The 27927-nt window shown below is 49.6% G+C and overlaps 1 protein-coding gene across 3 annotated transcripts in view; it reads right to left on the minus strand.

Annotated features, from left to right (window-relative positions):
• Positions 1–485: 485 nt before the first annotated feature.
• CEP164 (centrosomal protein 164) overlaps positions 486–27927 on the minus strand; it is a 73818-nt gene continuing 46376 nt past the window's right edge. For 2 of the 3 annotated variants that reach the window (XM_039496846.1, XM_039496845.1), the window contains 18 exons: positions 26574–26705; positions 25285–25501; positions 23532–23609; positions 23160–23291; positions 22674–22796; positions 21883–22026; positions 21608–21691; positions 20456–20524; positions 18835–19013; positions 17914–18040; positions 16332–16399; positions 15651–15858; positions 14328–14435; positions 12356–12470; positions 10515–10880; positions 6207–6273; positions 4557–4679; positions 486–3441 (listed from right to left, as the gene is read on the minus strand). In XM_039496846.1, the coding sequence (XP_039352780.1) occupies positions 3342–3441; positions 4557–4679; positions 6207–6273; positions 10515–10880; positions 12356–12470; positions 14328–14435; positions 15651–15858; positions 16332–16399; positions 17914–18040; positions 18835–19013; positions 20456–20524; positions 21608–21691; positions 21883–22026; positions 22674–22796; positions 23160–23291; positions 23532–23609; positions 25285–25501; positions 26574–26705 (2440 nt within the window). In that variant the 3' untranslated portion in view covers positions 486–3341. Of the gene's footprint in view, positions 3442–4556; positions 4680–6206; positions 6274–10514; positions 10881–12355; positions 12471–14327; positions 14436–15650; positions 15859–16331; positions 16400–17913; positions 18041–18834; positions 19014–20455; positions 20525–21607; positions 21692–21882; positions 22075–22673; positions 22797–23159; positions 23292–23531; positions 23610–25284; positions 25502–26573; positions 26706–27927 lie in introns of all 3 variants that reach the window. The other variant, XM_039496844.1, reaches the window with a different exon arrangement.

Raw genomic sequence — 27927 nt, forward strand, 5'->3', positions numbered from 1 at the left:
TTCAAAGAGCGTGGTTGTAATTAACTCCCCCCCAGCCTTGATCCATTCCAGCCAGAGACACCTCTCCCTCAGCCCTCCAGCTGGTATCACCTGGTCTCTTCCAGAACACCTGCCCTACCACCGTGGCTCAAGCTTGGGAGGAGAGAGCCACTGCAGAGGTGCATGGAAAGGGGTGGAAGAGACGCCTGTGAGAAAACCTGGCTCAGGGCTGCCCACAATGAGTTTCCTACTGGCTGAAAGCTGCATGGACACCATCTCTTGTAGCTCCATTTCCTAGCGGTCTAGTACTCCATTTAGCACCCTGACCAGGTAACGAATAGACTTGTTTGTGCAGCGGTCTTTGAAGTTGACAGGATAACAGCAATACAACTTGGAGAGGAGTGAAGGAAGTGTCTGAATGTGAAAAGCAAGGTGGGTACCAGGGCTGGGTTCGAGGGAGGGAGACAAAAAATCTCAGCTGGAAAAAACAAAGCTGCAAACACCACCATTGTACAAAATAGATCTGTGTCAATTTAATTTGCATACAAAACAGGATACAGCTTAAAGCGTCACAAGGGGCAAGGGGGAAAAGAGACCTGCGACAGAAACACAGTAATTTGGTTACTAAAATAGTCTTTTACCCACACAAAGAATATACACTCTCTAGAACGCACAGGTATAATTCCATGTCTTCTGCTGCGTGTGCTTTGGGTATAATGTACAAATGACTGCAGAGGGGTTCAGTGCTGGGGAATGCCAGGACAAGTGAGGCTGTTAATAAAAATAGCTGAGGGCTGCCATGTGGTTTTCTCAATAGCTGAGAGAGACTAAAAGCAAAATCCCCGTAGGCAAGGATTTGTGTGATCTGGTACAGCGAGCAGGAAACCTACATAACGATCCATTCTTTCCTGGCGGCGGTTCTCAGTGGTCACTCAAGGCCTCTCGGTCAGTCCGTACTGTTAAGTGTGCCCTAGGGTTTCTTTCCTTAGGCAAGGACATCAATCAGCATGCTGTGTTATATCAGCAGTGCTTCTGGGAGTCACCTGCCCTCAGTTTACCAGCAAGGAAAGGGGTAAGAGATGCTAGTGCCAGACCCTGTGAACACAAATCCACCCCCCTGGATCTGTCTGCAGAACCAGTCCAAGGCCTTGTTTAAGGAGAACAAAGTCAGGTAGCTCACATTAAAAAAGTTGGGTATTATTTAAAAAGTTATAAAATGTAAAAAGACATTTTCTCTTGTTTAAAAATTTAAGTAAACATTTTTCGGTTTGCGTGTAAACACGTCCCTGAAGCATTTGCAACCAGGTGCTAGTGCATGAGAATCAGAAAGTAAAACGAACCAGACAAGGTCACTTTCTGTTTAAGCCTATCCTCACTATCCAAGCTGAGAAACGCAAACAGTATGAAAGGGTGGAAAGCTACAACTTCCAGTCATCTCTGGTAGGAACTGTTTGAAGGATGATTTCTCATCCCTTTAATGCAGATTTTTAGTCAAACAATAAATTGCCAGAAAGAAAAATGTTGTTTAAAAAGCATAAATATCCCAAGCCAGCTTGGAGGAATGATGGCTAATGACACAGCACCACGCAGCAGCTGGAAATGCAGCCTCTACCCCCACCTCTGCATTTCCTCCTCGCTGCCCTGACCCAGAACTGAGGCCAGGATAGGATGATATTTTTTAAAGGCTGTCTTCAGGCAAACGCCAAATGGGGTTTTCATTTCCACAAGGCAACGACTCAAGCTGCAGCCACTCAAAGGGACTGGCCCAATGCTGAGGAAAGCGTCTCACAATGGACTTCCGTGGCCTTGGGACTGGCCCCCAGTTGGGGAGCTGACAGATACTTGGCACCCTCCCTGCCGTACAATCCCATTGCTCGTCTGCTCTGCCTCCTCAGGTTCAGGCACTGCAGCATGAGCGAGTGCTCGGACACAGAAGTGCCTTTCCCACCCCAGAACAGCAGCCTCTCCGGAGCAACGCTGGCTTGCACCACACTACTCAAACCAGCTGGAGGGGCCCGGCAAACGGAGGAACTTAAAAGCACGGGCCGCTGCAGTCAGAAAAGCGACCGTGCAAAGCAGAAACGACCTTATCCAACATGTCAGCCTCCACTCCGGCCCGGTCAGAGCCATTTCTCTGACCAAACCAGCTCTCCCCAACAAGTCCTGCAGAGCAGATACAGACCCAGCAGCGAGCCGGCTCCTAGTCTGCCTCGCGTATCGTCAAGCTCAGCCCTTATCGGAAATGGCCCTAAGCCAGCCCAAGTCTGAAGCTGGGCTCCCCCAGGGAGTGAGAGGACTTGGCTTGGCGGGGGCTCTATCTATTATTGGTGGTTATTCAAGGCCACACCTGTTCATATAGTTCCACTGACACCAGTAACAATGGGTGCATCGCTGGAGACCAGCCAGAGACTCTCTCACGACAGCCTCTGCCCACCATGTCCTCCAGCCTGGCTCTCAGCAAATCCAGACGGGAGAGAATCCAGACAGACTCCCACCACAGGCTTTTCCAATCACCCTGACTCGAACCGCACAGTTCGGGGGAGTGGGGAGGTCTCCTCCATCGCATCAGCCCTGTACGCCATCCCCACTGGGCCCTGTCTGGCCCTATGGCTTCTGCCCTGTCAAAAACAAAGTGTGTTTGTTAAAACCCTTCCCAGAGGCTTAGCCTCCACTGTCTCCTGAATACAAAACATTTTCAACTGGAAACAAACTCAACATTGGACATTAAAAAGAATCCTGACTATAACAAGAAACAAAAACCAACTCTGTTCGGTCAGGATGTGGTGCCCAGAAGCTCTGACTATATTGCTTTCGACTGTGCTCTTCTATGTAAAACTATTATAGACATTTGCTTTTCATTCTCTCAAGCTCAAGTTTGTGCCACAGAGGCTGGGTCTGAGGTCACCTGCAACCCCTCTTTGTTGTGAATCCACAGTGCATTCTTTTCCTCTAGCAACAGTTTCCTGTTGGAATTCACCTTCTCCCCCGCAACAAGTTATTCCAAGTCCTCGGTGAGTCACATTTCCATCAGGTGATTGATTGCTGGAATACTAATGAGGGAACTGTTGATTTATTGAAGCCCTGATATTTCAGCACTGGATTAAGCAGTCTGTAAAGTATATTTGGACACATTACAGGATTAGAAGAATTCACTTGGGAAGTCCACTTCCTCCATCCTCCTGGAAAGAAACTTTATTTCAAGGGCAGAGCAAAAAGACAGACGAGAGACCACTGGGTACCACTGCAACGCAATGTATTGTAAGAGGGAACAGAGCGCGGCCATGATGCTCTTTTGTCAGGCTGTCTCCTGGGGCACAGGGCTGGGAAGGCTCTGCCCCTCTCTGCTGGGGCTCCGTCACCTTTTAGTAGTGATACACTTTAATCTGGTTGTTTTCATCCAGCCCGAGCTGCACCAGGCCAGGGCCGCTGGCAGAGGGCTTCTGTGTGCTTGGAAAGAGAGGACTGGAAGTTCAGTGAAGGAAAAGCATTGCTTCCGTGTGAATTCAGCCTGCGTGAATGCAGACATGGGAGGAGGAGAAGTCACCAGCAGCAGGAATCAAGCCTCATGCTCACATGCTGTATTCAGACCTCTGCACACAGGTCAAACGGACTTAAAGCAGGATTATGGAACTCAGAGCCGCACCGGGCTCAAGACAGATGGCTCTATCACAGGGACCCAGGGATTTGTGCCCATATCAACGTGCGCTGCAGAGTTACAGCCGCAGCATAATGCTGTTCGAGAGCACGAGGGACCTGTTACCCCATTTAACAGCACGGCGAGATTTCTTTCTAGTGGCTCTTCTCCCTTTGACTCAATTGCACAGCCCAATAACCACTGCTTCCCACTCCTGAGCGCCTCACTAGAAACTGCCCACAGCACAAACAGCAGTGCTGTTAGATGGCTGATGGGGACCAGGTGGGGAGGGAATCTCTCTCACTGGGCCGACTTCTGTTGGGCAGAGATCGAGAGACAAACTTTCGAGCTACACAGAGCTCTTCTGCAGGGCTGGGGAAACTTATTCAGTGTCCCCCAGCTACATACGAGGCGGAACAGATCATTAGCGTAAGCAGGTAACCCATATTTCTCTCCCCAACACCAGCAGGTCCAATGAAAGATGTTAGCTCACCACCTTGTGTCTCTAATATCCTGGGACCCACACGGCTACACCACTGCATATAGGGACCAGACTGACCCCAAGAAACTAAATCCTTCATTTCCCAGCTCCTCCTCTGCTATTGTTCCCGTGACCACCCAGAGCAGTGCAGTATCTCGACTAGAAGTGGCAGCGGTTGGGGCCATCACTGCAGAATAGCGAGGCACAGAGAAGGGATTTGTCTAAGGTCACAGGGAGTCAAGACGCAGCTGGGAACAGAATCCAGGAGTCCAGCCTGAGTCCACCTTCTGCTCGAACCACTAGATACACTGTCCCTTGCAGGGACCAAAACCAGGAGGCTCTGAGGTTTCACAGCCGCTGCTCAATGCTTTGCTGCTCCATAGTCACTCACCGCCTGCTTTCTGCTTCTACCGACAGCAGCACCGGGAGCGCAAAGAAAGACAAGACCAAAGCAAAGGATACACTTTTGAATCCTTCTTGAAATTTTCCAGCCATTTCTTGTTGGCATCAATCATTCCCTGGACACTAGTACTGTCTGTCTCAGGGCCTCGGAGCTGGGAACGCTGGAACAGGCGGATTTGCTCACTGTCACGACAGAGAGAAAGGTATGGCAAGAAGTGAGCCAACGGATTAGACTGAAACTGATGGGTGGCTGTGGAAATAGGCACAGCTTGATGCAACAGAAAGCAACCTCTTCTTGGCTCAGTGTCCTGCCCTCCGCTCCCCTGCCAGACTGGGAAGAAGTTTCAGCAGCCACCTAACTCAGCTGCTGCCATTCTCCTGGTCTCTTGTCTAGCATCACAAAGCCTCTGTTGTTGGCAAGGACCCCTGCATCCCCAGCTGACTCCATAGGAGTCCTCATTTACCCCATTATCCACTGCTGACAGGCAGCAGCAGCACACTCGTCTTCAGGAAGAAAGGGGGTCGGCAGCTCCCCACTAGTCCCTGCCCCTTGAGAAAAATGCAGTGTTGTTGGGTAGCAAAAGTCCAGCAGAGAGAGACACGCTAGACTGAACTTCCACCTTCTTTAACGGGATTAAGATACAAGGGAGTTGGAGAGAAGTGGGAAGAGAAAATTTAAGACATTAAGCTCCTATCTCCCCAGAGGTGTTCCCCTCACTCCAGGTGCTGCTTCGCCAGGCACAAGTTCTATGGGCATGGGAGATGATTCTTAAAGGGACTGGACTGCTGTCAAGGCTCAGAAGAGCAGCTGTTCAGCAAAGGTGAAACACCAGCTGTGAGCCTGGTGTAACCCAGCCAGCAGAGTCCTGTGCCAGCCTGGAACTGCAGAATAGCAAGACTTCTGCAATGGACTAGACTTGGGGGTTGTACCCGGGAATCTCCCCAGGTTTTACAGAGCAATCAGTTAGAATGAAACGCAGCGATCACACAAGCGTCCACTTACAAAATGGTGACTTAAAATCGAGCAGAGCCAAGCAGCTGCAGCCCTATTGGACAAGTTGCAGAAAGGCATTCTGGGAAAAGTTCCTGGGCGAGGGAGATTCTGCCTACATGGGGGATCACTACAAGAGGCCAGGGAGCCACCAGAGAAGCTGCTCCTTGCACAGGGAGAGCTTTGTGGTCATGCCTATCACCACGGCACCACAGTGGGCACTGCACACCCGGCAAGAACTCAGCTGCAGCGCTGCAACTAAGAGCCTCTTTTATTAACAGAAGGACGTGTTGCCTGGGGAAACAGGTTCATCCCCTGCTCTTTTTGAAAGGTATCAAAGGATCTTTTATTCCCACCTGGCCACCAGGATCTCAACAACTCAGCCAAAAAGACACTGTCGCCCTGAGTGCAGCAGCCCTTCCTAACCAGGCCTGCACTGCGGCATTGATCATAGGCGTGAAATCACACTTGAGGTGGGAATGGAACCTATAATATTCTGGTCTTGAAATAAGAGTGCTATTGGCTGAGCCTTCCTGGGAGCGCTACTGTAAAACCGGCAACTGAGTATTTAAAAGGGGACCTGGATAATCACTTAAGCTCTGAATCTAACCTATTTGATGTAACAAGTAGGTCAGAACAAAATCATATCTGACCTACAAACCACACCAACTTTAAAAGAAACAAACAAACAGCCACATTCAAAAGACCAGGAGTCTTACCCTGCAGGTAAATAACCTAGATTGCTGTCCAAAGGGGCGGGACTTCCACTGAGCGACGGGAACCCACCTGGAAGAGAGAGAAACATTCAATACAGATACAGGAAAGGCTTCCATCTTCCTGGTCATTGTTTGCATTACAAGCACATTATCCCTGCATGCTGCAGTCACATGCTGAGGCTCGTTTGGACTGTGCTTGTGGGAAAGCTCACAGCAGGATCTTCTGGTGCTTCCCACTCTGTTTCCAATGGGAGGCAGGGAACAAGAAACGCACAAATTCCCCCTTCAATTCCTGTTATTTATTCTAACTTTATATCCTCCTCATCTCTAACTTCTATTGGTATCCCCCCTCAAGAATGGGACATCCCTTATTTCCACCAAGGCCTGGTCTACACTGGGGAGGGGGAGGAATCGACCTAAGGTACACAACTTCTGCTACGAGAATAGCGGAGCTGAAGTTGACGTAGCTTAGGTAGACTTACCTCACGCCCTCACGGTGCAGGGTCGACTACTGTCGCTCCCCCGTCGACTCCACTTCTGTCTCTCGCCACGGTGGAGTACAGGAGTCGATGGCAGAGCAATCAGCGATTGATTTATCGCGTCTACACTAGATGTGATAAATCAATCCCCGATAGAGCGATCACTACCCGCCGTTCCAGCGGGTAGTGTAGACGTACCCTAAGGGGAAAGACTGACTAGGAACTGCATGATTCTTGATAAGCCTTGATGCCTGAATTGTAATACTCTATGCTCCTGGTTGTCGCCATGTTCTGAAAGTGCTTTACTTTCATGTTGCAAGGACTGGCTTTTCATTGCTAACACAGTCCAAGGCCAAAACGTTCCAACACGTTGCCCAAAGTTAGAAACCTCAATCCATGCTCAGGCATAATGGCCTAATTTTTCTAAAGAACCACGCACTGAGGCTCCCATTAATTTTAACACTATCAGGGTAGTATCCACAGTCAAGAGATAACAAATGCACAAGACACAGTTGTGGTAAACCTGGGTTATTTCAATGGCTCAGGGAACAGATGCAAAATCTGGGCAATCAGAATTTTGGGGGGAGAATAATCAGAATTTCAGAAAAAACACAAGTACAGTTTCAGAGGACAGTTCTTAATTGAAGGTAACGGGAGTTTACCTATAGCACTAAGAGAACAAATTAAAAGCAGAAGGACTAAATTCTGCTCTCAGAGTCACATGCCTTGCCAGTAGACTTCAAAGCCCAAGGGCAGAACTCACTACAGACTCTTCTAGGGAAGAGCATCCTCATTGACAAGAAGGAGATTGGCATGCAACACAGGAGCCACTCCAGAGAGGATACAAGTCAGAATGGATGATGGGTATATGCCACAGACAGGTATATCACAACCCAAGATGCAACTCCTCCATCCACACAGGTTGTGCCAGGGAGGCCCTGTCTGTGCTGTGTTTAGAGTTTCATCTCTAATAAAAATAAACACCATTCTCCCCAAAGAGCCTGAGTGTTTCCTTGCCCCCAAAAGCCAGAGAAGGGGTCTCACCCACCTGGAATCAACACATGAGCAGAGGGCCTGCCAGTGTCACAACCTCCAAACTCAGGGCCAGGCTAGGGAGGCAATTTCCACCCGCGAAATGAGGCAACATGGCACAAAAAATGTAAGTCAATAGGCCCCATACAAATGTTTGTCTTAAGGCCCCTTAAGGCACTTACTCATGTTTAACTTGAATCATATATTTAAGTCCTAATGAAGTCAATGAGACTTAGGCACACACTTCAGAGCTCTGTTGAATCTGTACCCAACTGTCTAGGCCGGGGGAATATGGTTCCCTTAGAGCGTGCACACAGCAGGTCACAGACACTGACGTCAGCGGCTGGCCCACATCGAAGCAGACCACAGCCGAAGAGGGCGTATAAAACAGAACGACTAGCAAGACTTTTCAGAGTGAAAACAAACCTGACATTAATCTTGGGGCAGCCATGGTTTTGCTGGCTAAGGATTAGCAGGCCATGGGGCTGGGGATTTTGTCTTTGGTTAAAAGATTCAAATGGGATACAAATAGAAAAGGAAAATTGGCTCTCCTAAGGACATTGTAAATTGGGAGCCACGTGTATCATCTGTCTCAACCCCCCGTCAGTGTGTTTCCAGCCAGGCAGCGCAAGCTAATAGAAAGTTCCTCCTCTTCTTTTGCTCGCTCCTTTAATGACCTGCTATTCTTGTGCAAATGTCAGAAGCTGAAGTGCTCTGGAAATGGTATAATGAGATCAGCTTTGCACTTCACTTCCCGGAATAAGCTGCTGTTATCTCCTCTTCTTTTCAAATCTGCCACGTGCCCAAGTCCAGGGAGCTACACACACCAGCTCTCGGAAAGTCTGCCACCGAAGCCCATTGTCTATTAGGGACACAAAGTCACATTCATTTCATCTGTGATTTTCACTCTCACCTGTTGAGGTGAACGGCTTCCCCTAGCACAGACTAGTCAGCCACTAGCCCCGAGCTCAGACTAAAGAGAATCAGTGGAGCTTCTGTGCAAAAGAGCTTCCATCACATTGCAGGCAATTCATCAAGCCAGCACTTCAGGAGGAGTCATTCCCCTTCAGCGCAGATGCAGAGCCATGAGTAGGGAAGGAAGTAAACAGTCCCGCTCTCTATTACACTCTTGGCCTTGGCCAGTCTGGGTCTATCTCCTGTCCCATCACACTTGCTTGGGCCCAGGTGTGGTTCCGGCCCTCCCTGAGTCAGGCTGCAGACCCTGTATTATGCCCATTGTATTAGCCCAGCCCGCTATAGGGAACGGAATTCGAGCTTCACTTCCCTGTGGGTATTTTTATACCCACTGTCCCTAGGCCATGTAAACTGCAGAGAGAAATTATCTTCATCCCAGAATAGCCCACACTGGGCTGTCTGTCCCAAAGTGGACTCTCTTCTCCGAGCAGTGAGATCCAGCTCCATCTGGAAGGGGGAGACAGAAGCCAGCATGCTGTACAACCGGGCGTGATCATGGGCAACTACTCCTGCTCCTTCAAAACTGCCCCCAGGATCCACACCCGTCCCCATACTAGTGAACAGAGAGCCGGCAAGATCCCCCAGGCCGAAGCACCAGCAGCGTGCGGACAGCACACAACTCTGTCTCCTTCACGTGTAACGTCAACAGGTCTACCAAGAGCGAGCTGAACCCAGCACCTGGCCACAGCTGAACCCAGACATGACTGAGGTGATGCTGGTAGAAGAGTGAGAGCTTTAAAGAACTTGACTCGTCTGTAACGTCTCTTACTGCCAGTGGCACTTACCTGCAAATAGCTAGGTCAGTCAGCAGCCCTGCCCCCAGGGTCCTTCTGGATCCTTCGCTGCTACTGGTTGCTCTAAATAGGCCCCGGCCAGCCGATTGCACTCTGTGCTGTCAGAGGCAGCCCTGGCCATGCTGACCCATGTGCTCATGATCACCAGGCTTGGCCTTTGCAACTTGTATCTAGGAGCGAAGTCGCATGCCCTGACAACGGGTACAAGGCACAGCAGCCCATCTGCTCATGTCACAGACCACTGTGGACACGTTGCCCTGGTGCCCAGCTGAACAGAGTCCAGTTCAAGGCCTCTGTCCTGACATTCCAAGTACTCCGTGGGATTGGCTCTGGCTACCCGAGGCACAACTCTCCCTCTACAACCCTGGCCTCCCTGCAAGCTACATTCCTGCAGAACAAAGGAACTGTCAACCCCAGGGGAAGGCTCGGGATGCAGGACACAGACTGTCACGGCAGCTGGACCAAGGTTATAAAACTCGCTCCCGGTAGAGATAAAAGAGAGCAGGGACTTCACGGTACTCACAACTGAAACGACACTCACATCCCACAAGGTGCCATGGGCACACACACAAAACCCATCGTAATGACTCGGGCCATTTCTCCTACAGGCAGGGAAGGGAGAACCTTGTTTCTATCTTAAATACCTGGGGGAAGCGGAGATGCCAAGATTCTGCTGACATTATGGGATGGACCACTGCATCATTAACATCCATGCAATACAGATGGGACCTTGTTTTATTTTTAAATGAGCTCATTCATAACATGCCCACGTAGGACGTTTCATGGGACTCAGTTCATCTACCTTGGGAGGATGAAGGGTGAGTCGAGTAGATCGCCCAGTGCCAGGGAGTGAGCGGAGACAGCTCACTCTGCCTGGTCAAATGGGGCGTGTGCCCTTACTGAGCAGTCCCACAGGACAGCACGTAAGGGGTACTTTGCTGCACCCTGGCATAGAAGTGACAGCACAAAATCAATGGCCATAGACATGATAAGCAAACCCAGAAGGAGGTGGAACTGCAGCAGACCTTTACCTGGGAAATACTTGCGCCATTTCTCTGCCAGTATGTTGTCCACTGACTGACCGGCTGTGGAAGAGAGGCTGGAGTTCAAACCGGTACTCCACGCCCACTGGTTAACCAAAGGGATCCCAGCAGGTGGCACGATGGGGCCAGCAGCCTGGGCTCTTGCCAAAGAGGTGTACGTGGAAAGAGGAACCCCATCACTGGGCAGAGCAGGCATCGGCACCTGCACAGGAGCGAAGAGCAGAGGCTGCCGATGGTTCAAAGAGCCCAAGGTGCCAAGGACCCCGTTCAGCTCAGCGGTGATGTGCTGCAGAGTGCTGGTCAAGTGCTGGATCTTGTCGAGCTGGGGGAACTGGACATCTGGTTTCAAGTCAACTAGTCAAAGGAAGAAATACCCAGATTACCAGAGGGATAAGATTTAAAGGAGACCTTGAGTCTATTCCCACAAGCAGCACCATTCTCCAACATCTCCCCACCAAGGGCAACTTATCCTCCCATGCACTCCGTCTCCATGCTTCGCAGAGGCTGAACTTTGGACATTCAGCTAAGCGAGCGAGGCGGTCTGGCCGCAGACACAACGGGGCAGTTCAGTTCCATGTCGATGAGCAGGGAACTTTGGCTGGAAGGCTGATCAGGTGTGGTGTGGAGGAGAGGAAGTTGGGGAAATGAGATGAAAAGGGACAGGATCCCGGAGATTCCAAGGATTAGACTTGGATGGGGAAAGGAAGATACGAAGGGACACCAGGCACTGGGATGGCAAAGCTGAAATATGGCTTGCAGCACAAGGCCTGACTTGCAGTGTAAGTGCGCTTCTGTCCTTCCTGCCCACTACAAGTTTATGAGCGGGGCCAGTGCAGCGAGTGAACTTCTGCTGGGCTCCGCGACAGCCACCTACCTGTAGAGCATGGATTTCCCTTGCAAATGGCTAGGCCTTTGCAGAACAGCACAAAGCCTGCTCACTACACTGAAATGTACAAGAACTCTGAAATACTGGAACAGCAGGAGCTTGATATGTTTCAGGGCATGTCTACACTAAAGGCGGGGGTCGAACTAGGGTACGCAAGTTAGGCTACGTGAATAGCGTAGCTGAACTCGAAGTACCCTAGTTCGAACTACTTACCCGTCCAGACGCCGCGGGATCTAAGTCCGCGGCTCCAAGGTCGACTCTGCCACCGCCATTTGCAGTGGTGGAGTACCGGAGTCGACCGGAGCGCGTGGGGAGTTCGAACTATCGCGTCCAGATTAGACACGATAGTTCGAACTCCGAGAAGTCAAACTCATCGCGTCGACCCGGCAGGTAAGTGTAGACTAGCCCTTAATAATCGAATTGTACACAAGCTGAGCAGGGAGTCAGAGTGGACGGATTGCACTCCACAGGCTCATGCACATCACAAAGAAACCTGGCGCCATGGGAAGGTTAGAGGACCATGGGGATTTATCAGTAGGAGAACTTTCATTCTAGGGAGGGAGAAGGTCCTAAAGCTTCTTGGATTCTTACAGATAGTTCAATTTTTATTTTTTTAAATGAGGGTGAAGTTGTAGCCATCAGCCTGGCCAGCACCTCTGGAAAAAGCACAGTCCTTCTGCATGGTTACCCATTTATTAAGTGCACTGCTCTAATCACGGGACAGTACAGAACAACCCCAACAGGAGCAAGGCACAAGGAATTGCAACAGCCTCTCTTGCCAAGGAGCCAGGGAGAGGAAAGAACTGGACTGATGGACACCAGGAAGTAGGGCAAGCAAAAACAAGACGCGGCAGAGACCAGGAACACACAGCGGGGGGGTGTGGTGATGCAGAATGTCAAACACTGGGTACAGTGCACAAAGCTCTGAAATGCGGCCCCTTACATTTGTGCTGAGGTACATCTGTGCTGCTCAGGCTGTGTGTGTCTTCGGAATCGCTAAGGTCAAAGGTTACCACCTTTTTACACGCAGCACCTTTCAGTGTATCTTCATCAGAAAGCTGCTCGAGAGAAGGAAATATTTACAGTGGAGGAAAATAAAATAATCTTCTACACACTTCTGTCCCTTGGGAAACCAAATCAGGTCTAAAGCTTCTGTGACTCCAAGTAACATTAGTAATAATGTGGACACAAGAACAAATGGATATAAACTGGACACTAGGAAGTTTAGACTTGAAATTAGACGAAGGTTTCTAACCATTAGAGGAGTGAAGTTCTGGAACAGCCTTCCAAGAGGAGTAGTGGGGGCAAAAGACATATCTGGCTTTAAGACTAAGCTTGATAAATTTATGAAGGGGATGGTATGATGGGATAGCCTAATTTTGGCAATTAATTTGGCAATTGATCTTTGATTATCAGCAGGTAAGTATGCCCAGTGGTCTGTGGTGGGATGCTAGATGGGGTGGGATCTGAGTTACTACAGAGAATTCTTTCCTGGGTGCTGGCTGGTGACTCTTGCCCACATGCTCAGGGTTTAACTGATGCCATATTTGAGGTCGGGAAGGAATTTTCCTCCAGGGCAGATTGGCACAGGCCCTGGAGGTTTTTCGCCTTCCTCTGCAGCATGGGGCACGGGTCATTTTCTGGAGGATTCTCTGCAGCTTGAGGTCTTCAAACCGCAATTTGGGGACTTCGATAACTCAGACATGGGTTAGGGGTTTGTTATAGAAGTGGATGGGTGGGATTCTGTGGCCTGCATTGTGCAGGAGGTTAGACTAGGTGATCATAATGGTCCCTTCTGACCTTAAAGTCTATGAGTCTATGAGTCCAAGCTGGATACCCCGTAACTGCTCTGCACAGGCCGCACGTGGTGCTCTCGCATCGCAGTGTTAGGAACCAGGTGAAGATAGCAATACAACTGTGGATCCCAGCTCTTGGGTCAGCGAAGGCTGGGAGTGTTGCAAAGGAAGATGTCTCAGTCTACAGAGGGGGCGGGCTAGGTTGGGGACTGCACATTACAATTTCTGCAGTGACTCCCTGGAGTCAGAAACCATAAGGCCCAGCACAAGCTGAATAGGCAGGGAGGTGTCTTGACTTTCAAAGATGCTGTGCTCTTCAATCTCCCACTGATCCTGGGCCTGTGGAACTCACCCAAGTCACTGACCGAGTTGGGAACATTGTCCAGGAGCGCTGGCCCTCAGACACCTCCCTTAGCCAGGAGGCCGTCCTAGATGCTAACAGTACTCGCTAGCCAATGTGTCCTCCACTTCGCAAGATCCCAATAACCAAGTATTTTTCCTGCTTACTTACCACAGACACCCCGTGGTCACACAATTAAATGGTGAGCAGGTACCATGCAAGCCGAGGGAATGTACAGTATCTGTAATCTCACCCATGTAGACAGTTAATAGAACCGCTGTTTAACCAGCACAAAAATTGGATTTTTCTATTTTTTAGTGCATCAGAGACAGCACTGACTCACTTCTAGCCTCACGGGCTAATTCTGAAGGAAGAATAGTTCATTCTGCTCTAACAACCATGCCACTCCCACTCAGCTTCTGAACTGAAAACAGGAGCCTGCCTGGCAAGCGGCTCACATCAGAGCTCTCCATCCCCCAGCCCCTCCTGGCTACTCAGCTAGTGAATCGCGGATTCTTTCCAGTTTGGTTTGTAGTTCCTTGCAGACCTGTGACCAGCCTCCTCTCCCCACTGTGCTCACACACAGGTAAAAGACGCCAGCCAGCTCCCAGAGCAATCCAGCTCCAGCCACCAACCCTTGGCCTTCAACTAAACACCCCTCGCTGGCACGGAAATCCCCGTGAAGTCCCCGCCTCAGGGAGTGAATCTGGCTCTCTCTGGACGTCGTCCTATGGGCGTGTGGCTGGTTAATGCCAAGCGACTGAGACGCTGGCAGTTACCTCCTCCAGCAGCGAAGACTCCAGTTGGCTCAGCTTCTCTTCCTTCTTCTTCAGCAGCACCTGCCCTTTCCGCATGGCCGACTTCATCTTGTCCAGCTGCTCTGACTCCTGCCGTGGAGCAAGCGCCCAGCCAGGGAGGAACATTAAATCAGAGCCATAGGAAATAATCGGGTTTTCTGATTTGGAGTTTTAATCATTTAAATCATTTTAACTCAGCACAGAAGAGGTGATCCTGGAGTCACAACACAGCCCAAACCCCAAACAGCACAGGAGGGAAGCGTGTGGGAAACTCTTACGCTTCACAACAAAAGGAAGTTTCAGCTCCCAACCTGCCCTTTTCACAAGGCCAACTGCTTTGGTGCTGCATTTTCAGCCAGCCACTTGTTCTCACGGGAAATCCCATGGCAGCGTGTGGATAACAGCTGAGGCGCTAACCACCCTGGTATCCCAACCAAATTACAGTCTGAGTAATTACATCCTACACTCCCTAACTTCCAGTCACACTGGATAGAGGATTCTTCTTGACTTCCTGTTCCAAATGTTGTGGAGAGATGCTAAGCACTATGGAGCAGCCTGCAAGCATCAGACCAGAGGCCATGGCGTGATCCCTGTGTACAGTCTGGGTATGAGTTCATTTAGCAAATACTTCAGGATCCATCCACAAAGAAGTGTAAAATAATTGCAAAACTACAGCTACAGAACTGCAGGCAATAGAATTTCTGTGAGTTGCTCATCCCTTCCTTTGCAATTTGCAGAAGATTCTGTGATGTGGCAACACTCCAGAGGATCTGTCATTTTACAGAATGTCCAAATTCATGTATTTCATCCGTTTCAGAATAAACAGAGTGAGGTTTTCATCAAGCTAGTTTCTCAGGTGATAAAAGTACCACATTGCATATTCTAGCAGAGGCTCAAGGGGCTTTACAAACTAGAATGAATTAATCTCTATGGCCACCCTGAGAGGTAGGGGAGAATTTTAATCCCTGTCACTCAGATGAGGAAGATGATGTGCATAGTTTAATAGTAACTCTCGGCGCCCATCTGGAGACACACAGGGGCTGATTTCCAGGAGGACAAGCACCTCCAGCGTCAAGTGCAGTTGTGGGTGCTTGACATCCCTGAGAAAAGTCAGGTCCTGCCTGTCTGAAGTTGGGCTCCCAAACTCAGGGCCACTCTCAAAAACCTGAGGCTTAGTGGCTTGGCCAAAGGCACACAGAAGTTTGTAGCAGAGACAAGAACACCTGCGCTTTGTCCCTGGACTCCCACTCCTAGGCCAGAACCACAATGCCACCTGAGTCTCAGAACACAGGGGTGCCAACTCACCTCCTCCAAGTTCCGACGCACGTCCTCCAGGAGCTGAGAGCTATCTGGATCCTGCACCGCGTCCTGTGCCTGCTGCATGTTGTGACGCCACTGCTGCTTTGCAGCTTTCAGTGCAGTGTGCCTTTTCCTCATGGAGCGAGTCTGACGCACCAGGAACTCCTTGGCGTTCTTTATGGAGACTCCTTCTGCAGAAATGAAGTGTCTGACACTGCAGGAAGGAATTGAGGAAGAGAAATTTTAAATGCCATTATCCTGGAAATACGTCAGTGCTGCTCTCTGACGTCAGGAATTTCCCAGTGGTTTTGGAGGCTGGTTTTCTACCTCACTTGCATAAACTGGGCAAGTATGAAAAAACCCCTCAGTGCTAACAGGGTTGCTTCTCCTGTACAACGTAGGCCTCGGAGATGCAGTCAAGAAGCATGCCAGCCCCTTTCTGTAGCTGCAACAGCCTTGCATCCGCATCCACTAACGGCTACACTATTCCAGGTGCTACAACCCATCAAGTCGTGATGCTCTGTGGCAGAGGGCAGCACTGCACTAGGCCTTGTTCTCTTGGCCTGTGCATTCCACACTGCACCTCTGACAATACCTTCTCCTTAGGCAGCACGTCATCAACGTGGTACACGTTCACACAACCGCACGGACAGCATTTTTCAAAGTGGCCGGTGTGCTGATGCTTACTTATCGAGTTGGAGGTCACTATCCTCATTGCTGTGCGAGGTTAAGGAAGCAGGCTCTCTGGAGGAGTGCTAGAGGTTTAAACATTTCAAAATCAATTAATATGCGAATGAAGGAAGAACCTCATAAGCCCAGGAGAACAAGAGTATAGAGCGTGAATGACAGCAGCATGGAAACTTCCCTAGGAATAGCCCAGTGCAGAGGAGCGTTTCTCTACGGGAACACTTTAAAAAACGAAGATCTCCTTCCCTGCCCAAGAGCTGCTTTCTTCCCCAAGTTCCCCAGACCAGTTTTGTACAAGAGCATCCCAAACCTCCCCAACCAATGTGCAACGGTGGTAACAAAACCAGAGCAACACATTCCTTTTGTTTTTTGAAGCACAAAACCCCTGCAAATAATGTCAGCACAGAGGAGTAAATTAGGGGTTCAGATCTGCTCCTTTGGGGGCTGGGGGAATGGAATGGAACCATAAGGCTCTGGAAAGGGGTGTTTCTATGCAACACTTTACTGCTTTGGAGTGACACAAGTGATACAGTAAAGCCCTTGTCCACATCAAAATGAGAAACAACAAATCCAGTCCCAGGTATCTCACTGCCCTACTGGAAAGGCTCAGGGAGTCCTCTGCCTGCTTAAACACACGCAGCTATGAGAATCGCAGAAGCAGATATTGTTACTGGGTACTCAATATGAGCACCTTATAGCAGACGCCTATAGCACACAAGACCTCAGGGGAGCCTAGGACCAGTAGTAATCACCTTGGAAATGCCAAGAATCTAGTGCAGGGGTCGGCAACTTTTCAGAAGTGCTGTGCCGAGTCTTCATTTATTCACTCTAATTTAAGGTTTTGCGTGCCAGTAATACATTTTAATGTTTTTAGAAGGTCTCTTTCTATAAGTCTATAATATATAACGAAACTATTGTTGTATGTAAAGTAAATAAGGTTTTTAAAATGTTTAAGAAGCTTCATTTAAAATTAAATTAAAATGCAGAGCCCCCCAGACCGGTGGCCAGGACCCGGGCAGCGTGAGTGCCACTGAAAATCAGCTCATGTGCCACGTTCGGCACGCGTGCCATAGGTTGCCTACCCCTGATCTAGTGGGACAAGTGGCCTTTGGGAGATGCTCTCTGATTACATTCCCTGGGGTATATAAACGGGGTGATGAAAGCGCCAGAGAAATGAACACACAGACTAACACCACCGTGCACAGCGGTGGCTTCTCCCATTCAGGAACCCAAAGCGCTGTACAATCATTTAAATGACGGAGCAGTGAGCTGCCTGCCGGGATGGAACAGATCTTCGACAGAGCCAGAAATAGGATCCCAGGCTCCTGGCTGCCTGTCCTGTGGCCTCGGTCACTAGACTTTGCTTCCGTTAATTTAATCAAACAAATAACCCTTCCCACCTGCAACAATAACCACCCACCTCTGCATCTATGAGCCGGAGCAGGCAGCAAAGAACCTAGGCGGGATTTTCAAAGGGACCTAAGGGAGTTATGTGCACGGTCTCGCTAATTTGGGAGCCTTTGAAAGGCCCAAACACACACCAGCCTCCATGGGGAGCTCAAATGTGCAGACTTTTACTCACAGCTTGAAGCGTCTCTCTCAGGTCCTCAAGGTGGAGCTCAGCTTCCCTTCTGGGAGATGCCATGCTGTCTTCGGCTACCAGCTCCTTCAGGGTCTCCTGTTTGCTCTGGACTGCAGCCTCTAGTTCACTGCCACAGAAGACGTCCACAATGTGCGGCGGAGGGGGAGAGACATGCCGTCAACACACAGAACAGACAGTGACAGAGCCATGCTACTCACAAGAATTCACAACACTCTGCAGAAGTCAGATCTCCCTGAACTCCTCAAACTGGCTCCTGCCCACAATCTCCCAAAGGGAAAATTCCAGGGATCCAGGCTATTATTAGGAAGGGTGCCTGGGTATAGGGCTGAGGGTAGCCAGGACACCGCCTCCTGCTGTTTAAACACTGGGTCCTACAGCTACATGCTGAGAAGCGTCACTGGATAAGCTACTGAATTTGTGTCCAACAAAGTAAATATCAGGTCTCCACTAATGTTTTAATGTAACAAAGCTCACTGGCTACTTGGGACAATGTTGGTTTATGCCAACGTACACCCTTAAAGCAGGAACAAGGAAGTCTGCCCCGCAGAGGTCTCAGGAAGGTCTTTCCTAGAATCTGGCAGTCACCCAAGGTTCAAAGCATTTATGAACATTTCCTCGTAAGCCAGCTGTGAGGAAGACAAATGCTAAATACATGCTTCAGAGGGTGAACCTGAGGCCCACAGAGGTTAAGTGACTTAAGCCAAACTTGCACAGCGAGTCACGGCAGCGCTGGGAACAGAAAGCAGGAGTTCTATCCCCCAGCCCCCGGCTAACATCTAGCAACACTGCCCCTCATAATTCTGGCACGAATCTGAAGCACCAACATTTAAGAAGGTGAGCGGCACAGGGTGGGGTGGGTGTGTAAATCTGAGCATCAGAGAACGTCTCTAGGACACCCACCTGATCCGTCTCTGCAGCCTCTGGCTTCGGGTCTGCAGCAGATCCACTTGGGACTCCAGCTCAGCCTTCTGGTCTTGAAGCTCCTCCAGAGTCCTGCGCAACTGGCGGATGGATTCCACGAGGTCAGCATGCTCTTTTCTAGACTCCTCTAGGCGGAGCTGAGCAGCCGAAGCAGCTTCCTGGAAATGAAATTGAAATCACCCTCATTTCCCCAGCACACACCATGCCAGAGACGGGAGTGCTGCATGCAGTGCTTGCAGGACAATGGAAGTTAAGTGTGCACAACACATTCTTCAAACCTGTGTTTTGTGGGGTTTCTGTCCCTGCTTTTATGTACCCAGAAATGGTCCTGACCCAGAATCCCCAGATCTGAACAGCCGTGAGCTTGCTGGGAAATCTGGTTATGTCTACTACATACAACACTTGGATGCTGTTGGCAGCGAGATGGAGGATTCAGGGGAATTTACCAACCTGGCAGCAGTAGTTCTGCAGCCTGGATTCCTGCAGCTGTCATGCCCATACTCATCCTTCTCCCTTATGCCCAGTCTTAATGCATCCTCCCAAGAGATGGCCTGACTGGTGTCTGCTCCCCCATGGGTGAGCTATAGCACTAGAGATGGAAGAGCTCAACCATGTCCCATCTAGTCCTCCTCCTACGCGGGGGTCAGCGGACAATGCCCCCTGCAGCACAGTGCTCCCATCACTCCCAGGAGGAAGCAGCCGTCTGCTAAATCTCAAGGTTAGGAAGCTTTCCTCGACACCTGGTGCATTTACTTCTGTTCAGATCTACCCCATTACTCCTTGTCTATGTTCCTCTGCCCACTCTAAGCGCCCGTCTCCCTCCCTGCTGCGCGTGCCCTTCGCAGCACAGCAGGCAGGCAGGTTACGGTAGAACTCCAGGAGCCATTTCCATGGTGCACAACCACTCGATTTTGCTTAACTCCTGCCCATAAGCCTGCAATAACCTCAAAGCCCACACTGGCGTTGCAGCACCATCACCCCTGCCTAACAACTGGAATGCCCATCACCGGCAGGCAAAGCCAGGCAGACAGTAGGACATGCCTAGCCCTTTCTGGGAACGTGCAGACAAAGGGAGTCAACGTGTTTCACAGGAGTGTCCAAGCTATTCCACGGGCAGTTCCTCAGCTTGGCTCTGGAGACTTCTAGCCCCAATTCAAGCTAGCCCCTCACACTGCATGGTGCCATCAGCCAGCCTCTTGGCCTCGTCCCACCCACCCATGGGAAGTTCTACAATTAACAGAGTGGTTACAGGCTAGAGTTTTCACAACCCAGTGAGATTAAAAAGCAACAGATGCCGTAGTTAGCCTCCTGGTTCCTGGCAAGGAGCACGTGGGCCCAGACGAGCAAACCCTGTTCTCCATAAAGCAGAGCCGTGTGCAGTAACCTCTCCCTTTGCACCATGATGAAATGCACTCCCAGTCTGCCAACAAGACAGCACTCTTCTCTGAAGCAGAATTGCAAGGGGGATGTTCAGATCTAGGACTCAAGAGTTATTCCTGAGCTTGTGTTTTTAAAGCCACTGTGCTGATGTGCTCTAGTGTGTCAGGAATACAAGGAATGATGGGGCAGCAGCTCCTCCCCAAAGCTGGAGCATACATACATTTCTCTGCAGCTCAGTTTGTTTCTCTTCGTCCAGAAGCTGCTGCCTTTTCTTTCTCATGGCCTCTTCCTGCATAGAGAAGTGAAGAGCAAACCAGTGAACGTTGGAGCATCATGACACAAGGCTCAGAAGAAAGTCGACTCTCTAACACTGTTGGTCTTGGGGTCAAGTCTAGGCATGACACAGCCCCAGCTTTCAAGGCCACTGGGAAATACTTCAGCAATGTTTCCACTTTTTCACTGATCTCTCCCCATTCATTTTGGCCCTTCTCCCGTATTTTGAATGTGAAATTAACAGGGCTGTTTGGGTAGCTCCCTCCTTTGTGTGCTTGGCCCCATGACACCAACTATGCTGCATGGCATGGAGAGCAGGGCTGGCTAATCCATGCAAGCCCTTCAGAATGTCCCAGTGCTCCATTTTCCTAGGGCTTCAATAAGCATGGAGCCTGAAACGTGCTGTTGCTTGTGGGAAGAGCAGATTGCCCTGCTCAGCTACACGGACATGCAAGAATTCCCCACAGTGTAGCATCTTACTGTCCTGCAGCGACAGCAGCTTTCAGCGCTGCTCAGTTCCTTTCCTTTCCCAAGCATCCTCTCTCAAATGCTGTTTAACAAAGCAAGAGATAATAGAAGCAGAGGTATACACAGAGACAGAGATTTCTGCCAGCTCAATGGGAATATCTCACTCACTCACATATTTTGCTTTCCAAAAGGCAGAAATCGGAGTCATAGAAGATCAGGGTTGAAAGGAACCTCAGGAGGTCATCTAGTCCCACCCCCTGCTCAAAGCAGGACCAATCCCCAACTAAATCACTTACTAGCTTTGCCATGCAGTGCAGGTGCGGAATTAATAGGGCATGGTCTGAAATCAAAAGTGACCCTGAGAATGACGTACTTCCATGACACCAGGCTTTGCACGGCCCCTTACCCTACTCAAGTATTCCCCCAAAGCAAAGCAGAAAGCCCAAGGCACTGGCTCTGATAATGAGGGGTGCGATACACGTAGGCTGGGATTTCCAGGGGCATTCAGCACCGGCCCAGTTCTGCTCCCAAGTTCTCCCTGTGACTTTAATGGGTGCAGTTAGGCCTGCTGACCAGTCTCCCCCGCAAGGAATAGTGGGAAGATGAGGAGTGCCAGTTAGGACTGACTCACCTGGTGATTCAGCTGAGCACATCTGGCCCTGGCATCTGTTGCTCGTATTTCGAGTTCCATTTCCAACTCCTGGAGTTTTCGTTCCTGTGCAGAACGAGGAGGAGCCTGACATGAGGGGTTTGCTGAGCCAAACTTCACCACAAGATAGAACAGCAACGATCTCTGAAAACCGCACCTTGTGAAACGCTGGTCTCCTGCGAGCAGTGCGCACACGCATGGAGCCAGAGACCATGGGCTATTCCATAGCTATGCTAGAAACGGAAGTTACCACTCACCTTCGCCTTGTGGCTCTGCCGCAAGTCACTAAGCTGCTCATCCAGCTGCTTCTGCAAAGCCCTCAGCTCCCCATCATGGAGCTGTCTCAGGCGCTCCAGCTCCCCTTTCAGCTCCTCGAGCTTCTTGGCTCTTTGCTTTCTCTCCTCCCAGGTGCAAAACCAAGAAAGAAGAGCAAGCAAAGTTGTAGCGATCTATAGCAACATCACATGCATATGTGCTCTGTCCCCGACCATCCCCACAGACATGGACACACTGTCTCTCCCTGTGTGGACAGGCAACCCACCAGATAGGACCAGAATCTCTTACAGGCAAGGCAACACTGAGAGAAACAGGCCAGAGAAAGAGGAAATCACCTTTTCATTGCCTGGGGCCTAGGGGGCACACCGTTCTACACACGCCCATTAGTGATTCTGTAATCAGAAACTGGGGACATACAGATATTCAAGGCCAAGTTTTCTGATGTAGGCACAACAGATGCATCTGCAAAGAACTGAGCACTTGTTTCCTTGCAAAAATCCATGTGTGCATGCACAAGGAGGTGCACCCATGCTGGCAGGACAGCCGGGACACTTTCCTTCAGAGCCTTGGCCCTAGACTCATTCCGGGTTGTGATACTGCTGCTCAATGGATGGCGTGGCCATCTACCACCTGGCATGGTTCCAGCCCTTAGACCTGCTGTACAAGGGGTGGATCTGGACTGTCACTATGGGGCTCCTGGTAACTATTTCTGGGACAATGAGCCAATCACTAAGGACATCTACAGGCTGACCTTGTCTCTCAGCAGCATTACCTCCTCCTCGTACTGATCTTGAATCCTCGCCAGGACTTCCTTATGCTCCTCTTTCATCCTCTCCATTTTCCGGTCATGGTCTCTCTCCACTTGCTGGCGTTTCTCTTTCATGAGCTCACTGAGCTGCAGTGGTCACAGAGGCAGACTGCATTACACCACGGTAAGGCACAATGATTCCCCCAAAAGCAGCAACTCCCAACGTGCACTGTTGCTCCAGCAATGCTGAAGCATCTCAGTGCTGAGATAGGGCAGCCCGGGTACACTCATTGTCCGGCTGGTGGAGCAGGGGTAAGCAGAGAGGTAAGAAACTCAGGCTGCAAGTGGTATGGAACTTGCCTGATCTATGGCATCCCTCTCCACCACGAGATAGGGAGGCTTTAAACCAAGCTCTCTCAATCACGGCTAAGCATGCATATGGGGGGGGGGGGACGGGGAGGGGCACAAGGGGGCAATCTACCTCCAAGGCTGTTGCACAAAAATAATCACCTCTCGCTCGAACTCTGCTACTCGATACATTTTTTGCTGCACTTTTTGCTCTGCTCTCTCCAACTCCTCGCGCAGCTGGGCCTCCTCACTCCTCTGGGCCTCTGCTATTTGCTTCCGGAAGCTAGAAACAACCTGCCACAAAAGAAACCACGGAATCATTTGGGCCTTCCCCACTGTACACAGCATGGCAAAAATCCATGTCCTCAGGCTCGCCTCTCCCTGACCGGAGCATACCCAAGTGCTGATCGAGAGAAGAATCACCTTTAGGAAGTGGAAGAAACTGACGTAAAATGCACCAATGACATTTAAGGAAGCTATTTAGTGCAGAATTATTACAGATTTATTACAAGTTTTAGGAACACTGGCTTTTACCTTTTGGTGTTTCTCTTCTGCTGTAGATTTTAGCTCCTGGAGCTCAGCTGCAAACTGCTTCTCTAGCACTTCTGCAGCCTGCAGGAGAGTCAACACAAAGTCCTGTTTGAAAACCCCCATTTCATGTGAAGGTGATGTACAAATGCCCCGTTTCAATCAGTGATTCATACATAACCTTTGAGAAAGCGCAAGGCTCATACCTTTCCCAATCTGAGCTGCACGTGAGGTATCTGGAGTGTCCTGAATTTACTGCCACCAATGAGACACAGTACTAGAATAGCGCATTGGCTACATGGGACTAGTTCTTTAAAAAAAACAAAAAAAAAACCCGATGGGGACAGTAACAGAGTTTCCACCATCCCTCTGGTGACCTGAGGCACTCCACCTCAGTTTCCCTTCTCACACAGCATTCCTCAATAACTCACCATAACACTCCAGTAGTAATTAAAACACTCCCTTTCTGGGGTCCAATTTATTTAGGCCTTACGCACATTAATACGGCACACCAGCTTCACCCAGCTGCCTACTGGTTTCAGAATTCAAACAGTTCTCTCTCCTTGAGACAGAAATTCCTAGCCTTCCTTCCCAGAGCTGAGTTATCATTCAAACAGCCCCTTTACTATGTGCAGGAGCCAGTGCTGCTCCCAGCAGATGCTTCCTCAAGCTCACTACAGCTTTCCAGTCTTCTGCCCTGCCTGGGCCTCCTGGCTCGCTGCCACCGCTTCCACTAGCCATTTCCTGCTCCCCTTTGGCTCCCTCTAGAGCTGCCCCCTATCAGGCCCCATCAAGGCTGTTAATGAGCACAGGTGGACTGGACCACTTCCTTAATAAAGAGCCTATCACAGTAGCACCCTTAATTGCAAGGGCTGCCTGAGCCTTCCGGGGGACAGATAGAGGGAAGGCAGCATCCAGACCTGGGGAAAATGGCTTGCTTTGGCCAGGCGAGGGCTTATTGACGAGTAGCAGACACAGGCCAGAGCCTTGCAGGACCTGGCTGGATATGTATCCCCAGTTTGACAGCAAACCATTGGTAACGACTCTGGGTACAGTCATTTCACACAGACCACATTTCCCTCGTTTGTTTATGAGGATGTCATATGGGACTGTGTCAAAAGCCTCACTAACAAGATACAAGTGTAAGTGGAGATCTGTTACTTAGAGATGGGAAGAGACTTACTAGGTCAGGCCTAGTCCTTCCGATACCACCACGTATTAACATCCAGAGGGTTTCCACCCACTTCTTTCAAGACTGTTCCAGTCAGAGACGTCTCACCATTACTCAGCTTGTGCGGCTGTGCAGGCTACGCGTTATCCCACTACTTCCAGTTATACTGCTTGGAGCCCACGAGCATGCTTAGTGCATCACAGAATGCACAAGAGATTCCTGACACCCCTAACCAATTCCTCTCCCCCAGCCTACACCCTGCGGCTACTCACACAGCTCTCACGGGCAGTTAGCCTTCACCTGGCCCAGCTGCAGGCAAGGGTTACATGAGATCTGCCCAAGCCAGCACACACCTCTTACCAAACACAAAGAACAGTGTGTCTTGAAACCAGGGAGTCTTTGAGATTGTAACGTGGTGTATCTGCCCCAAGGACCACGCATTTGGTAGGAAACGATTAGAAGCATCTCCATTATGTTGCCCAGCACTTTGCCCAATGCTCAGGCAGGTGCATTTTGATTTCATGGGGTTGGCAGTACAACACAAGCCTTCTTAGGTCTGACTCTGCCTGGTAAAAATGCGAGTTTCACCTCTTTTCTCTCTCTTTCTAATCTCTCCTTTAACTCATTCAGGACTTGCTCCTTCTCCTGTTCCAGCTCTGTCGCTTCTCTCTGCTGTGTTTCCTCAACTTCCACCTTCAGCATCTCCAAAACACGCTTCTTCCTCTCCTCCAAGCTCTCCCTCTCCACCTTCTGCAAGGACTCCCACTCCTCTCTCAGCTTTTGCAATGCAGCCTCTTGCTCGGCCCTGGTAGATTTGTGAGAAGGGGTAAAAAGACACAGGTAAGTAGGACAGTCATATTGCAATACTGCATTTCGTTTAGCAACCAAGCTTGCAATAGGAATACATGGTACAAGTGTGAATTGCAAGCCTAAAGACACAAACAAAAGCAAACTCGGGTTTTCAAACACGAGTTAAGTATTACCTAGAACGTATGCCTTGGGAATGGGTAATTAGGCAGCCTGGCAAACAACAAAAGGCAGCTATTAGAAGTCTGCATTTTGTGTTTGGGTTTCTCTCTCTCTCTCTCTATGTATATTTATAAAAAGTAGAGATGAAAATTATGCTCATTTTTTTCAGTTCCTGCCCTTGCCTGTCTCTCCCAACTCTCATTAGTCTTGATGCCCCTGAAAGAGCCAGAAGAGGTCTACTCAATCCAACCATCTCCTCAAGCATCCTAATCACAACGGACAGTGCAACTCACTTGTGGGGGGTTCATTCACAGCCCCCAGGTCATTAAAAGAGATGTCTATATGTGGGGGGGGAAGGGCGGGGGGAAAAGCAGCAGCAGTGAGTCCCAGAGTCCGTGCCAGCTGAGTCAGGCCATGCTGTGAGGCTGAAAAGAGCAGTGTAGACTTTCAAGGTCAGGCTGCAGCCCGGGCTCTGAGACTCTGCCACACGGCTTTTTTTTTAGGCTATGTAGACACACACAGAGAGGCTGAGCAGCCCAAAGGGAATCAGAAGATATAGCAACATCATGTAGGAGGATGTCTTTGTAATGTATATCTTATTTCTATGCCCACTGACCTCTTCTGCTTTAGAAAGTACAAGAGGCACCAAGAAAGCTGGCCAGTTTTGCCATACATAAACAGATACATTTACCTCAGTGTTTGCAGTGTTATAAATATTCTCCAATGCTTAGGGAACTCTGTCAATACTGAGATTAAACCACCTAGTTAGCCAGGGCATCATCTACAGTAACTTCACATTTGTAAGCATGGCCACTCTGCTGCCTGATAGCAGGCAGGGTTTCTATTTACAGGGAGCGAAGGGAAGGCTCACACCCACAGCTTTACATAGCCTGCACTGAAATTTTCACCTTATTTTCTCCTTTTCTGTCTCGGTCTCTGAGCTGATCTGGGCTCGCAGCTTTGAGAGCTTCTCGACCTCTTCCTCTCTCATCCGCAGCTCTTCCTCCTCAGAAGCTTTCGCCAGTTCCTCTTTAAGAGACCTAAGTGACAGAAGAAAGAAAAGAGATTCAGAGGTTTTAACAACCTTAACCAGCTTCCCTCAGAGACCCACAGATCAGATGCTGGTTCCTGTAGGAGTTATCAGCCTGTCTGAAGCTTTCCCCAGAATTCGGGTCCCATTTATTGTCCTTATGCATTCAAATTTGGCTCCTGAGAACAAGAGAACCTCGGAGGTTCAAAGCTCTGCAGCACTCTTTCAAAACAGTCACTTCTAAAGAATCCAAGGCCAAGGAGTGGGGTAGAGTGTCCCTGGCTTCTGACAGGAAATTACTGCGACAGAGTTTTTTTCAAATAAAATCACGTAGTGCTGTGAAAGCTGAAAATGAAAAGATGTCCTCGGATGGCTGGCTAGATCCATTAGCAGCAATTTGGGCTTTGTGTTCTCACAACAAACTCTTTTTATGCTGCTTCCAGGCACCCTTTCTACTTGTCTTGTTCCTTTGCTTCTCTCCCCATTTCCTCTGGGTGCTCCATCTTCCACTCCTCCAACAACAAATTATTAAACAATCAATTTGTGAGCACCTAGAGGATAATAGGGTTACAAGGAATAGCCAGCATGGATTTGTCAAGAACTAATAGTGCCAGACCAACCGACTTTCCTTCTTTGACAGTTAGTTACTTAGTGGATGGCGGGGGTGGGGGGTAGTAGACGGGATAGCTTGATTTTGGTAAGGCTTTTGACACAGTCCCATGTGATAGTCTCATACGCAAACTAATGAAACATGGTCTAGGTGAAATTACTAAGGTGGGTGCAAGACTGGTTGAAAGACTGTACTTCAAGAGTAGTTACCTCTGGTTCACTGTCAAACTGGGAGGGTGTATCTAGAGGAGTTTCACAGGGGTCAGTACTGGGTCCACTAATCACTATTTTCACTAATGACTTGGATAATGGAGGGGAGAGTACGCTTATAAAATGTATGGATGACACCAAGCTGGGAGGGGTTTCAAGCACTTTCGAGGGCCGGAGTAGAATTCCAAAACAACGCTGACAATTTGGAGACTTGGCGTACGTCTACACTACAAAATTAGGTCAAATGTATAGAAGTCTTTTTTTAGAAATCGTTTTTATACAGTCCCCACACAAAATGCTCTAAGTGCATTAAGTCGGTGGACTGAGTCCACAGTACCGAGCTAGCATCGACTTCCGGAGCGTTGCACTATGGGTAGCTGTGAGTAGCTACCCCACAGTTCCCGCAGTCTCCG

The sequence above is a fragment of the Mauremys reevesii genome, linkage group 12 (genome assembly GCF_016161935.1).
Source record: "Mauremys reevesii isolate NIE-2019 linkage group 12, ASM1616193v1, whole genome shotgun sequence".
Taxonomy (NCBI): domain Eukaryota; kingdom Metazoa; phylum Chordata; order Testudines; family Geoemydidae; genus Mauremys; species Mauremys reevesii.